This window comes from Stigmatopora nigra, unplaced genomic scaffold (assembly GCF_051989575.1).
Source record: "Stigmatopora nigra isolate UIUO_SnigA unplaced genomic scaffold, RoL_Snig_1.1 HiC_scaffold_25, whole genome shotgun sequence".
Taxonomy (NCBI): domain Eukaryota; kingdom Metazoa; phylum Chordata; class Actinopteri; order Syngnathiformes; family Syngnathidae; genus Stigmatopora; species Stigmatopora nigra.
This window is the reverse complement of record NW_027551604.1, coordinates 1,196,120-1,211,563: the sequence shown is the minus strand read 5'-3', so window position 1 is coordinate 1,211,563 and position 15,444 is coordinate 1,196,120. Positions and strand designations below refer to the sequence as shown.

Genomic DNA, 15,444 nt, shown 5'->3' with positions numbered 1-15,444 from the left:
GGTAGAACTTCCTTTAGCAAACATGCTAGCGTATGTTTGATGCTAGCACTACCGCAATGTCACATATGTTTAAAAAAATGGCAGCGGGAGCAAAACTGAATTTTATTTGTGTTTTATTGCTGTAATGTGTACTCCCATGAATCTAAGTGAAAACATCATGAATCAAATATTGATGTGAATAAAAACCAGGAATTAAATGATGTGCTGACAGTAATAAAATAAAAGTGTGACTGGCAATAAATTCAGCCACAAAAAATACATCCTTGCTTCTCATTTACAAGATGAGAAAATGTACTTCCATAAGGTAAAAAAATAAAATTAAAAACCTCTCCTATGGAAAATACTCTTAATAATCATGTGCAGTCATGTGACCCTGATTGATTGGTGGCATCGTTAACGTTTACGTTAGAAACGAAGACACTGAATTGTTGGATGAAGGCAAATTAGAGGTCGTGGAGGCACGCGTGGTTACCATGGAGACGGAGTTTTATGACTTTCGTCGGTGGGAACTTCTATTTGCAGAGTTTGGAAACAGCTCGCCGCCATCCTTTCCGAGTGTGAGTGGCCAAATAGATAGAATTTGTAACCACCGTCACTGTCGCCGTGGCCATGATTATTCCAGAGAGATTTTATCATCAGATGGAATAAAAACACATTTCTTCCTACAGTGTTCCCTCGCTACTTTGCGCTTCAGCTATCGCGGACTCAGAGCTTCGCAGATTTTTTTTCAGGAAAAAATAAATACAAATTTTAAAGATATTAAGTTAAAATGATGAATTACATCATTTTACAAGAGGTGGAAACCAAATATTCAATAAGAATTAGTAATTGCATCAAAAAAGGCCAAACAAATGATCAATAACATGGTGAGAGTTCAGGAATGGTATTGATGACGTCATGGCTGTTTACAGGCGCATCTTCACCGCCCAAAAAAATGTTCACAAATCCCAATAACCATGTTTCTTATGTGCAAAAAACTGCAGAAGATCCTCCATCCGGACTACTACGATGTTTTTGCTTGGTGTTATGCGTTTTTTTAAGCATTTTTGAAGGGGCACGCCTACTTCGCGGAAACACAGCTATTGCAGGGGTCTCATCCCCATTAACCGCGATAAGCGAGGGAACACTGTACTGCTTTTACTTTTTAACTGTTTTTTTTCTCCCGTGTGTATGTTTTCAGGGGGTGATGCAAGATGTTGACATTTTGGTGATGCCTCAAGGATATATTGCACAGTGTCCAGACCTGAACAGAAGTAAGTGCTAGAAGTAGAACTTGCTTTAATTTTAATTTGAAAATGAATTTATATATAGTTGTTGATGTGGTATGTTTTTTTTTTATGGTGAATTGAATGGTTTTATTGTCATTATGAGGGTAGGATGGGATTTAAAGTGTTACCAAAAAGTGCACAAATAACAACAATAACAAAGATATGGATAGATAATCAATAAATAACAATAAAAATGAGATTGTCAATAAATAATGATAAGAAATAAATAAATAACAATGAGAAAATAAAAAATCAATAAACAACAATGAGAAAATAGATAATCCATAAATAACGATAAGAAAATAAATAAATAACAATGTGAAAAGAAATAATTAATAAACAACAATGAGAACATAAATACTCAATAAATTACTATGAGAAAATAAATAATGTTGAGAAAATAAAAAATCAATAAATAACAATGAGAAAATGAATAATTGATAAATAACAATGAGAAAATAAATAATCAATAAATGACCATGAGAAAATCAATAATCAATAAATAACAATGATAAAACAAATAATCAATAAATAACAATGATGAAAATAAATAAAAATGAGAAAATACATAAAATTGATAAAATAAATAAAAATCAGAAAATAAATAAGCAATAATTAACAAATAGAAAAAAATAATTATCAATAAATAACTGAGAAAATTAATAATCAATAAAGTAACAATTAAAGAATTAGCCAACATAATAGGTCAGTAGTAGTCACCATAATTTTATGTACACATGGTGATGCAATTAAATTGTGTGTGGAAACCCTAACCCGCCTCCAGCACCCCCTGCGACAAGCATAAAGCGGTTCAGAAAAAGAATAAATACATTTTGGTATCTGTTGCTTAAGGCTCACAAATGAAGCACAAAACAAGCAAAATGAAGCCGAAAATTGAATTAGCATATTACACCACTTTCTGACAATTTCCAAATCCACTTACCAATTGCAGAACCAATTCACTTCCAAACGCCATTCCCACTCCAAAGAAACAACAAAGATGGACATAACACAATGAATCGAGGGCATGCCGCCCTTCCATTTCAACAATTTCATGCTTAAAGCAGTTCAACTTGTTGTTCCTCTTTAAACGATTGGTCACCAAAAACGCAACCGTGACAAAACGCATTTGTCAAGGATCATCATCATTTTTTTCACGATTCTATTCTGTTAGATTTCATTTTTATGACTTCATTTTATCTCATCATTTAGCCTGTCCCACCTGCAATGATTTCCACGGACTTGTACAAAAAATTATGGAGCTCCAGGACGTCCTTGCCAAAACATCCAGTAAGGTAAAGAAATATATAACAACTCCTATTATTCTTCTCTCTGTTTGTCCTAGTATTTTTTTTTCTTACATGCCTCTAGGGCAGGGGTGTCAAACATACGGCCCGCGGGCCAGATCCGGCTCGTCTGGTGGTTTGGTACGGCCCGGGGAAGAAAGCTGCATTGTATAAAAAAATACAAATTTTCTTTAAAATTGTAGTTCTTGCATTATCCGCTAGGGGCGCAGTGTTTTAGTACGTGCAGACAACATGAATTGACATGTATTTATGTTCTTATGCTTTCTCTTGTTCATAATATATTGTTCTTAATGTAAAAGGAAAATTCTGTTAATAAACATTTGGATAATTTACTCATTCTTTGCTCTAATTATTAGTATTAGTGACTAATACAGGGGTGTCAAACATATGGCCTGCGGGCCGAATTCGGCCCGTCTGGTGGTTTGGTACGGCCCGGGGAAGAAAGCTGCATTGTATAAAAAAAATATGAATTTTCTTTAAAATGTGTAGTTCTTGTATTCTCCGCTAGGGGCGCAGTGTTTTAGTACGCGCAGACAACATGAAATGACATGATATTTATGTTCTTATGTTATTCTCTTGTTCATAAAATATTGTTCATAATGTAAAAGGAAAATTCTGTTAATAAACATTTGGATAATTTACTATTTTTTTTTCACTAATTCTTAGTATTAGTGACTAATACAAAGGAAAAAAAAGTGGGTTTATTGTTAGTTCTATGTCATTTTGCAATGACTTTACTGGTCCGGCCCGCTTGATCTCAAATTAAGCTGTATTCGGCCCGCAGACCAAAGTTTGACACCCCTGCTCTAGGGCCTCTTGCGAATACCCCTCTCGCGCACTAGCATGCCCACTCCACCAGAGGTCAGAGTTGAAGGTCAATGTGTCTTTTGTTCATTCCCGTAAAACTCTGGAAATGCCCGCAGGGATTTTAGAGAATTAAATTTACATCTATTAGGTCAAGGTTGCAAGTCCACATGTCTGAACTGTGATTGGTCGGTAGCTAGTGTCTGTGTAGTAGGCTGGGATTGGCTCTGGCACCCCTACAGTGCTTGCAATTGTAGTTTGTGGCTCTTTTGCGCCGCCCTAGTGGCTTTCTTGGGGGCTTCTTTTAAAAAAGTGAATGCATTAGAGGGAAAATGAATATTGATTTGTATTTTGTTGCATATAGGCTGTATTTGTTGCTAAAAAATGATGATAAAGTCAAGGGTATATTTTAATATTTCTTAATACATTCCTTTTGACTTTGTACTTTATACTTTTTACTTGAATTATGAGTGATAAGTATGTTAATACTTTAGTCCTATTTTCCTGTTTATGTTTCATATGTACTGTTAACGGATGCACTTTTTTTATATGTATCCTATCTTGTGCTGACCCCGCCCATCTGTCACATTTTTAAAGTCAATGTGGCCCGCAGGCCGTAGTTTGCCCACCCCTGCATTTGCTATAACCTCACTTATAGAAAAATAACTATATTTTTGGGGGGGTAATTAAATGACATATTTCGGTAGAAATTTGTCATTAAAAAAATTTCACCAAATCAACATTTAACATTAAAAATGCAAATTGATGTTAGCAATAAATATGCATCAATATTTCAATGGGATACTATACAAACTCTGCTATAAAAACATGATAAAGTAAGGTAAGTAGATGTGAATAAGAAAAGTAGCTAAAATGTCCCCTTGTCTCTAACGATGTGATTAAACTGGCCGTCCAAATCCAGCCATTAAGGAGACTCCTCCTACTCTCTTCGTCTTTGTCTTCCAGCTGTCCAAGGCGGAGGAGAAGATGAATGGGCTGGACGGCTGCTATTGTGAGAGGACATGCAGCGTCAAGGGGGTGCTCTACCGGGAGGACGAGGCCTGGACGGACGGATGCAGGAACTGCACGTGTATCGTAAGGACCTTCCCCTTTTCATTTGTATTATCTTAATACTTTCGTCATTTTTTTCTGTTTATGTTTCATATGTACTGTTAACGGATGCACTTTTTTATATGTATCCTATCTTGTGCTGACCCCGCCCATCTGTCACATTTTTAAAGTCAATGTGGTCATTTTAAATCTCATTGTACTTGTATATCTTGGGTTCTAGGTTCGAACCCAGATTGGTCTTTACTATATGCAGTTTTCATGCTCTTCCCAGGCTTGTGTGGGTTTTCTCCAGGTACTCCAGTTTCTTCCCACACCCCCAAAACATGCATGCTAGGCTATATGCTAATGCTAAATTACCCATAGCTATCATTAGTTGTCATTTACTCTGCGATTGGTTGACCAACCATTCAGAGTATGCCCCAGCCTGGTCAACTGGGATAAGCTCCAGCACCCCCCTGTGATCCTTGAGGATAAATGCTTCCAAAAATGAAAAAAAATGAATGAATATGGACTTTTCAATTACACATTTCATTCATCTTTTCATTCCCTGATGCTTAAAACGTGCGTATAAACGTTAACAAAGACTCCCTAATTGTCCAAATTGAGCGTGAAGGCTTATCTTTTTTTGCCCCGTAAGCGTCCGCGAAAACAGACCAAAGCACACCTCCACACTAATGAGGGGGTGCCGTAGACTGACATTGAAAGCAGCCTGTGTATTTTTCTCTTGTACTTGGTTATCAGCACTTTTCATGTGCAAAATGGTTGCTTTAGCAACCGTGGCGAGATGTATTACAAACCTCAAACGCATGAAAAGCACCGCCAGATTAGTTAGGAGTGTTAGTGCCGCTTCAGACTTCTCCGGGGTCTACTTTGCGTGGAGGAACGTGGGAATAATTGCTCAAAATAATAAGCGGAATGGGAGCAGTTAGCGATGTGGCGCTTGTAGCGTAGCAGTAAACTCCGCCCCCCTGTCAGTCATTCTGTGTTTTGATGATGGAACTATAGAATATGATATAAGAGCTGGGTGATATGACAAACATTGTTATTATGATAAAAATATCAGTTTTTTTGATAATTATCACAATAACAATCACATTTTTTGATACTTTTTGATGAATATCACCATTTTTTGTTTCAAATTGAAACTTCAAACTTGAATAAGTAAATAAATGATGTTTCTCTATTATGAAATTATGAAAGTAAATGTTACCTTAATTTATAAGACAATATAAAATATTTTTTGTTGATTTGTTGTACAATAATTCTAAAACAACTATTTCCTTACACTATAAAAAGTAAATAAAACCTGCAGACAAATAAAAATACAATAAAAAAAGTAGGGTGAACTTAACCCGTTTTAACCCGAAATAACGTGTTTAAAAATATTTATAATAATGAGAAAGAAAACACCAGGGAGAAGTCACTTGGATTTTTTTTACTATTCTGCATCTCAATTGCTTATTTTGGCCTAGTTTTTGCGTTCATACTCGCGTTTTAACCACCATTGCTAACATGCTAAAAACATGTATCTTCGTCATCTATTTCTTCTTCACCCGAGCGTTGGTCCGCAACAGCGCCCCCACTTTCCGTGGTGGACAGATGCGGTAACTACAGATTTAAAATATAATTTTTGACAAAAAATAATTTCACAATAATTACCGTTATGGTTTTATTAGCTCAGCTGTAGATGGCGCATTAGTCCAACTAGGAAATCGCTTATCTCCAAACAACACTCGCCTAATTGCTTCTGACAGACATCATCATTGGGGATTGTTTTGCTCTTTTCAGCCAATGGGAAGGCTTCGCTCGCCCGCAACCGTCGCGCCGCAATTACGGAATTAGGCGAGATACGTTCTTTACAATTAGCGGTGACCTTTTCAAATGCAAAGGTCGGCCGAGAAGATGTTATCAATTAGGCATAGCGGCTTCATAGATGTTGCCGGGCGGGCCTTTTAGCCGTGAAGGCCGTGCTAATTAAAGGCCCAAACGCATTTAGAGATAGCGTTTAATTAAATTACACATTCAGCCGATGGTTGGAATTTAGATTGTAAGCTACTATGTTGAAGATTTGCAATATAATTTGAGATATGAGTGTAGTCTTGTCTTGAGATGTGTGTGTGTTGTGATTTTTGTTGGACATTAGTTTCTTACAAAAAATATGTTTGTGTACTTTGATCAGGTGTTGTCTTTCCCTTTAAGGAATTTTTTGGGGGGTTGATAGGTATTTATTTTCATTCAAATTATGACTGAGATCAATCTTTGGGGAGCTTTTGGAAAGAATTTGGTGGTTAGGGGGGCTTTTTTTTTGGGGGGGGGGGGCACATTGACTTTAAAAAATTGCCAGATGGGCAGGGTCAGCACAAGATGGGATACATCTAAAAAAGTGCATCCGTTAACAGTACATATGAAACATAAACAGAAAAAATGACTCAAGTATTAACATACTCATCACAATTCATTAAATTAAAAAGTATAAAGTACAAAGTAAAGTAAAAAGTATGAAGTACAAAGTAAAGGAAAAAGTATAAAGTACAAAGTCAAGCATAAAGTACAAAGTCAAGTAAAAAGTATAAAGTACAAAGTCAAGCATAAAGTACAAAGTCAAGTAAAAAGTATAAAGTAAAAGGTATAAAGTAAAAAGTATAAAGTAAAAAGTATAAAGTAAAAATTATAAAGTAAAAAGTAAAAAGTATAAAGTAAAAAGTATAAAGTATAAAGTAAAAAGTAAAAAGTAAAAAGTAAAAAGTAAAAAGTATAAAGTATAAAGTATAAAGTAAAAAGTATAAAGTAAAAAGTATAAAGTACAAAGTCAAGTAAAAGTGTGAAGTACAAAGTCAAGTAAACGTGTAAAGTACAAAGTCAAGTAAAAAGTATAAAGTACAAAGTCAAGTAAAAAGTGTAAAGTACAAAGTCAAGTAAAAAGTATAAAGTATAAAGTCAAGTTTAAAAGTATAAATTACAAAGTCAAGTAAAAAGTATAAAGTACAAAGTCAAGTGGACAGAGCTACTGCCACTGGCTTCCGCGTTACACCGCCATTTTGGTGCAAAAATAAATAAATTAAAAAATGGACAATGTCGGCGGGCCGGATTAAAAATCCCAACGGACCTTATATGGCCCGCGGGCCGTAGTTTGCCTATCCATCATGTCTAGTCTATTCTATTTAGCAAGTTGTCCGTGTTTGATCCGACTTAACGATGAACTTAAACGTCTATGACACCCCAGCTGTTTTTCAAATGTTATTCTACCAACACACTTGTTTCTCCTATTTTTTTTTTTATTTCTCCATCAGAACGGCACGGTGCAATGTGAGGCCATCTCCTGCCCGCCATCCCAGTGCCCGGCGGGCACGTTGGCGGCTTATGTCAAGGGCGCCTGCTGCAAGGAGTGTCAGCGTGAGTGGAACGCTCTTAACCCGGGTTACCTCCCACCCACCTGCAAAAAACACACACAAAAACACACATACACACACATGGGTAACGTACGCTTGACTGTGAGAGCTCACGCCTCCCGCCACGGCTATTATTGACTGGCTTTCTGCCGCGTTGCTAAGCTACGTCGTAACGGCGCATCTCCAATGTTGCTGCCAACATGAACGGCCTTCAAAACACAGTTCGTTTATTGTGACGTTTAAATGGCGGCTTTTATGAGCTGTACGTTAAGTTGGACTTGGATTGATTTAATAAGGGACAGCATATGTTAATGAAGACATTCATATTCATGTTAATGAGCATGTAGATGGAAATATGTAAGATTGTAGCCGAGGGCTGAGTTCTATCTTTAGTCCTTTGTGTAGGTTGAAGATGAATTATGACATATTATAGTATTAGTTTTAATGATGGCAATGTTGTTGGTCTAATAGCCAGGCTTTAATATGATTGGCTGAGAGGTTCAGAGATGGGAGTTCACGAATGTTAATTGGTATTGAGTTCCAGCTTTGGTTAATTTTGCACTATTTTGGAAGGGAACTACACAGTCACCTCTAGAGCCAGCCATTGTTGACGTTTTGGAATTTTTGGGTGAAAATATCTTGCAATGGAGGAGGGGCTTTGTGATGGAAGATTTTGTAAACTAAGGTGGCATTAGTACCGTATTTTCACAACTATAAGGCGCACTTAAAAGTCTTACATTTTCTCCCAAATAGACAGTGCGCCTTATAATCCAGTGCGCCTTATATATGGAAAAAAACTGAAAACCAAAAACGAAAAACCACCACTGTCGAATATAAAAAAAAAAAACACAAACGCCTGAACTGAATACTCAATACTGTTAAATATGCAGATGCCATCTTAGTTTTCTTTCATCATATAGCTCCTCCCCCACTGCAAGATTTTATACCCAAAAAATCCAAAACATCAACAATGGCTGGCTCTAGAGGTGACTGTGTAGTAGTGAGTGCTTCATACCTGGAAGTCAATAGCAATTACCGTATTTTCACGACTATAAGGCGCACTTAAAAGTCTTAAATTCTCTCCAAAATAGACAGTGCGCCTTATATATGAGAAAAATGTCATTCATTGAGGGTGCGCCTTATGATGCAATGCACCTTATAGTGGTGAAAATACGGTATATTTAATAGCATTTTATAACTGACAGTGGTGGTGCGCTTTTGGTTTTCTATCCAATACATTGTGTCAATATTTACTCTTTCTTTTTGGAGGGAAGGAGGGAGGAATTGCAGCAGCAGCAAACTCTTATGAAGCAGCTCACGATCCGCCAGCTCCCAATTCCCCTCTCGAGTGAAAATGGAATTTTGCAGGATATTAGCTTTCCTCACCCTGCCGTTCTTACCCCATTAACCCCGAATTAAAGCCATGTTAAAGGCAAATAGGGCAACCTGTGCGTCTTTTAAAAGTAACACTATTTCCTTCACAGGTGGAAAATGGCAGCTTGGTTAGTTTTATCGATATAATCGTGGCACAAAACCCATAATGCATTGCAACCTCAGTTTAATAAGTTTGAATCTATGAGTGTTTTGTGTTTGTTTTTTGTTTTTTTAATCTTTTAAATTCTTAATTTTGGACAAATGTCAGAAAAACGAAAATAATACGTACTATTATTTATGTATATAACAATATTTATGGCATACAGGGTCGTCAAGAGCAACCATATAGTTTCTCTTCCTTGTTATTTTGTAGTTAGCACACCAGCCTCATACTTTTAGGGTCACAGGTTCGATTCCAGGTTAGTTTTTTTTACTTTCTGGAGTTTGTAGGTTGTCCTTGGACAAAAACGTGTATGCTAGGCTAACTGGTTGAACACTTTTAAATTGGCTAGACTCGAGTATGGTGATTTTTTTTCTTCGTCCAACTTTTTCACAATTATCGTAATCGAAAACAGGTGACAAAGTGGTGGCTCGGGGGCCAAATTCTGGTCCGCCGCCTCATTTTGTGAGGCCCGGGAAAGTAAATCCGACAAAATCCGATTTTCTGTATTAGAATCAAATTAGAGTATAGATGTATATTAAATTTCATGATTTTCCCCCTTTTTAAATCAATAGTGTTTTTTAATCATTTTTTCTGTGTTTTTAGTTCAAAAATCATTTTGTAAATTCTAAAAATATATACAAATATTTTCTGTTTTCCACTTTAATATGAAACATAATGATTAAAAGCTCCAATAATCACTATTTTAGATCTATAAAAATGAATATTTAGGGATTCTCTGATTTCCCCCTTTTAAATCATTAATTGTAATTTTTTTAAACCAATTTTCTGTGTTTTTAGTTCAAAAATCATTTAGTAAAATCAAAAAAATATATAAAAAAAGCTAAAATAAACATTGTTTCAGATCTATAAAAAAACTGAATATTTATGGCTTTTAATCCAGTTCTTTTAATCCATTTATATAAAAAGACACAGAAGACATTGTAGAACTAGTTAAAAAAACTGGAGCCACATTATAAAATCTCAGTATTAAAATCTCATCAAATATAAATGACAATTATCAACAAATTCACACACAAATGGAAAAACTATAATTACTTATGTCGGATCCTGTACTACTTACTTCATGTAAAAGAAGAATACCGTATTTTCACGACTATAAGGCGCACCACACTATAAGGCGCACCCTCAATGAATGACATTTTTTCCATATATAAGGCGCACTGTATTATAAGGCACACTGTATTATAAGGCGCACTGTATTATAAGGCGCACTGTATTATAAGGTGCACCGTCTATTTTAGAGAAAATGTAAAACTTTTAAGTGCGCCTTATAGTGGTGAAAATACGGTAATTGCTATTGACTTCCAGGTATGAAGCAGCTTTACAGTCTATGAAGCAGCTTTACAGTCACCTCTAGAGCCAGCCATTGTTGATGTTTTGGATTTTTTGGTCTAAAATATTGCAGTGGGGGAGGAGCGATATGATGGAATATGTTTTAAACTAAGATGGCATCTTCATATTTAACAGTATTGTTTCACTTCAGGCGTTTCTGTTTTTTTTAATATCCGACAGTGGTGGTTTTTCCTTTTTGTTTTTTTTCCATATATAAGGCGCACTGGATTATAAGGCGCACTGTCTATTTTGGAGAAAATTGAAGACTTTTAAGGGCGCCTTATAGTCGTGAAAATACGATAAACCTCCAAATAATCCTCCCCATCGTTTTTAATGGCTTCCAAACAAATGTGGTTTTCCTCACTTGCTGCATTTTAAATGATTCATTTTTTTTCTTCTTTTTTTATCACACAGCCGTCTGCCTGTTCGGGGGAAGGGAGATGGTGGAGGGCGATCAAAAGGCTGTACGCGACTCCTCGGGCAGGTGTCTCCTCTTTGAGTGCAAGGTACACCCATTCATTTTTTATCTCCTCCCAACCGCTAGACTTGATAAATATATTCTTTTAACAAAGCCACTTCCTCAATTGACATTTGGTCATTTGCTTATTTCGTGCTTGGCTTCAATTGCACTATTGAAGAAAAAGTGTTTAGAAAAATGATAACTGAATCCAGGATACGGCTTATATGCGCATAAATTAGCCTTCACATGAAAGAAACGCGTTACTGTAATGTTCCTAGTTCGTTTTGTCAGATGGGATAGGCTCCAGCACCCCTGCAGTGCTTGCAATTGTAGTTTTTTGGAGGGTTATGGGTCTTTTGCGCCGCCCTAGTGGCTCTTCTTGGAATTTTTTAAAAAGAAATGAATGTACTGCAAGGGAAAATGAACATTGACTGTATTTTCTCGCATATAGGCCGTTTAAACATTGATAAACATTGAAAAATAAACATTGATTTGTATTTTGTTGCATATAAGTTGTATTTATTGCTAAATAAATGACGACTGAATTGAGGGTATGGCTTATATGCGCATAAATTAGACTTGACATCCACCAAATTGCAAGGTGACAAAGATGAAATGCAATAATGTAAGACAACATGGCCGATATGGTCATTTATTTTGAATTAGAGAAAGGATAAACAGATAAAATGCTTATTTATTTTGACATCTATGATAATAATTATCAGAAAAATACTGTCAACACTTCCAGTAGACGATCTTTTCGATTCATACGGTATCTCAGAAATACTGCGTGCAATGATTTTTCTTAAGATTTTCCCTTCAAAATAACACATTTCTACTTCCCAATCAGTAGCCTTTGTATAGCCTGTTAGCATGACAGCTAACAGCATCGATGTGACTCCCAAAATACGATTATTTTCTTCAGATTTTCCCATCAAAGTAACACATTTGTACTCCTTATTGAAACTAGGAATATGCAAGGGGAAATTGTGAATTGGCGGGCGGCTTATATGCGAGAAATTGTCAAATTCAATGATTTTAAGGCACATTTTGTTCAGATTTTCCCTTCAAAATAACACATTTGTGCTACTTATTAAACCCATGAATATGGCAACGAAAATTGTCAATCAAGTGGCGGCTTATATGCGCGAAAAATTGTAAAATTCAACAATTTTAAGGCAATTTTAAGGGTGCGGCTTATACGTGGAATCGGCTAATATGCGAGAAAATACAGTATATAAGTCCAGGCAATTCTAACCTATTTAGACAAGCTATTAAATATTATCCTTTTTTATTTCCTCCCACAACAAGGCTCCTCCCCTTTTTACCCACTTCCAAGAATTAAGTTTACATTTAAAAGAAAACGTCAGCACACAGAAACCATTGTTCCTACTTTCCCCTCAAATCACATTTCATTTTGCACTTATTCACAACCCTCTTAACAAAATTTGTTTGAATTTGTCGCCAATTAACTTCAGATCGCCATCTTGAACAGGCGACATCTCAACCATCATAACAACAACCAAAAAAACAGGATTAGTAGGTTTTAGTTGCTGAAACTTAATTGTCTCAACTGGCGACCCCCGCGGAGCGTCTGTTTCCGACAGATGCTCGGTCCCCCTAGCCCACCTCGCCCATCCGCGGCCCCCCCGTTCAAGCGACTAGCGGTCCCCCGGCAGATCAAAGGAGCAGATTCGGTCCCCCGACAGATGCTCACCATGCCACTCATCTCCTCCCCTGGTCCACGGCGCTACGCCATTTTGACGTGTTTTTGCGCAAAACTGTTTTGCAGCTACTTGAAAGGTTTTTTGGGAGATTCAAAACAAACAACAAACCTTTTTTGGAGGCCTTTAAGTACAGCCACGTTGTCTCAAAATTCATTTTTTCTTCCTCCCAGTTGGCGCTTTTAAAAACATCAAAGGTCGCCAGGGCCGACTTGAAATGCTTTCACTTTTGTTTTGCTAAAAAAGACCATCGGAAACGAAGTATACGGTCATACCTTGAGATACAAGCTTAATGTGTTCTGGGACTGAGCTCCTATTTTGATTTACTCGTATCGCAAAGCAACATTTCCTATAGAAATTAACAAAATATAAATTCATTTCACTTTTGTTTTGTTAAAAAAGACAATCGGAAACGAAGTATACAGTCATACCTTGAGATACAAGTTTAATGTGTTCTGGGACTGAGCTCCTATTTTGATTTACTCGTATCGCAAAGCTACGTTTCCCATAGAAATGAACAAAATATAAATTCATTTCGCTTTTGTTTTGTTAAAAAAGACAATCGGAAACAAAGTATACGGTCATACCTTGAGATACAAGCTTAATCTGTTCCGGGACTGAGCTCATATGTTGATTTATTCACATCTCAAAGCAATGTTTCCCATAGAAATGACCTAAATACAAATTAATTTCACTTTTGTTTTGTTAAAAAAGACAATCAGAACAAAGTATACAGTCATACCTTGAAATACAAGTATAATGCGTTCCCGGGACTGAGCTCATAGGTTGATTTACTCGTATCTCAAAGCAACATTTCCCCATAGAAATGAACTAAATACAAATGAATTTGTTCCCACCCGCTGACTGAGCTGATATGTCAAGTTACTCGTATCTCAAAGCAACATTTCCCATAGAAATGAACTAAATACAGATTAATTCTTAAAAAAGACACCACAAAACATGACATTACAATGGATTTTTTTTTTTTTTTTTTATTGGTAGTAATGGTACTCGGACGTTTGGTTCTCGGATGTTTGGTCGCCCGGACGTTTGGTTGCCAGACGTTTGACAACATGAGAGAGTTTACTGTTGAAATCAGCTCTCCAAATTTTATGAATAAGAAGTTTTAATATCTAAATATCTAGTACTGTTGACCAAACGTCCGAGCGACCAAACGTCCGAGCGAGCAAATGTCCGGTCACTGTATAAAATACAGAAATAGCACTTGTTACTGACACTGCGGCTAAAAATACAATGTGCCATATAGTCGTGAAAATACAGTAGTTTTAGTCTGCAAAACCTATGCACCCGTCACAATGGGGGGGGGGTATATTAAACAGCAAAATACCGTATGGTTTATAAGCGGAGGCAGCTAATATGCAAGCATTTGTACGCTTTATTATCACTTAATAAGGGGAATTGCAATCATTAATAAGCAAAGCAATTGCCCGAGGTTGACGAGTATAATAACCATAGTGGGATAATTTATACTTGTGGACGTTAGTTCTCGCCAAAGACTTTTCTCGAAATATCACTGTTGCGTCACAAAGCCCGTTGGGAAAGACGGAGAACTATTTCTGAGAAAAGATTCACCATTGACCGGGCAAATAATTGCTTTCGGAAGGAGGGCGAGCTCATAGAGAGAGGAAATGCATATAGGGTGAATAATTAGCGGCGTAATTACATCCAGGGCGACGTGGTAAATCAGAGCAAGTCGCTCAAGCGCCCCCTCTTCTACCCGTTACAGGACAGGACCATGCGGCGAGTCGTCCCCGGCGATGCCTGTCCGGAACCGTCGTGTCCCGAGTCTGAGCAGGTCTCCTTGAGTGACAGATGCTGCAACGTTTGTCGAGGTAAGTTGATTGGTTTACCGATAAGTATTACCAAATTCGCCTTTCAATATAGGAGAAATCTGAAATTGTATACTTTTATTCTTGCTAGAAGAGATGTCTCATAACAATTTGTTTTAGTCAGGGGTGGGCAAACTTTGGGGCCCGGGGGCCACATTGACATTAAAAAATGTGACAGATGGGCGGGGTCAGCACAAGATATAATACATATAAAAAAGTGCATCCGTTAACAGTAAATGTGAAATATAAACGGAAAAAAGAGTAAAGTATTAACATACTCATCATTCAAGTCAAAAGTATAAAGTACAAAGTAAAGTAAAAAGTATAAAGTACAAAGTAAAGTAAAAAGTATAAAGTACAAAGTACAATGTAAAGTATAAAGTACAGTAAAAATATGAAGCACAAAGTATAAAGTACAAAGTAAAAAGTATGAAGTACAAAGTAAAGCAAAAAGTATACTGTACAAAGTAAAGTAAAAAGTATAAAGTACAAAGTAAAAAGTATGAAGTACAAAGTAAAACAAAAAGTATAATGTACAAAGTAAAGTAAAAAGTATAAAGTACAAAGTAAAGTGAAAAGTACAAAGTATAAAGTACAAAGTAAAGTTAAAATGGAATTACAAAAAGATAGATGGGCTGTAAAACACAAAAAACAAATAAGAGAGTACTCTGACGTTTGGTC

The 15,444-nt window shown here is 36.4% G+C and overlaps 1 protein-coding gene across 1 annotated transcript in view; it reads left to right on the top strand.

Moving 5' to 3' along the window:
- Positions 1-15,444, top strand: part of nell2a (neural EGFL like 2a) — a 77,371-nt gene that overhangs the window by 18,790 nt on the left and 43,137 nt on the right. Inside the window, exons 6-11 of the mRNA XM_077711222.1 lie at positions 1,181-1,253; positions 2,481-2,563; positions 4,346-4,474; positions 7,741-7,843; positions 11,144-11,235; positions 14,661-14,766. Coding sequence (XP_077567348.1) covers positions 1,181-1,253; positions 2,481-2,563; positions 4,346-4,474; positions 7,741-7,843; positions 11,144-11,235; positions 14,661-14,766 — 586 coding nt within the window. The remainder of the gene's footprint in view (positions 1-1,180; positions 1,254-2,480; positions 2,564-4,345; positions 4,475-7,740; positions 7,844-11,143; positions 11,236-14,660; positions 14,767-15,444) is intronic.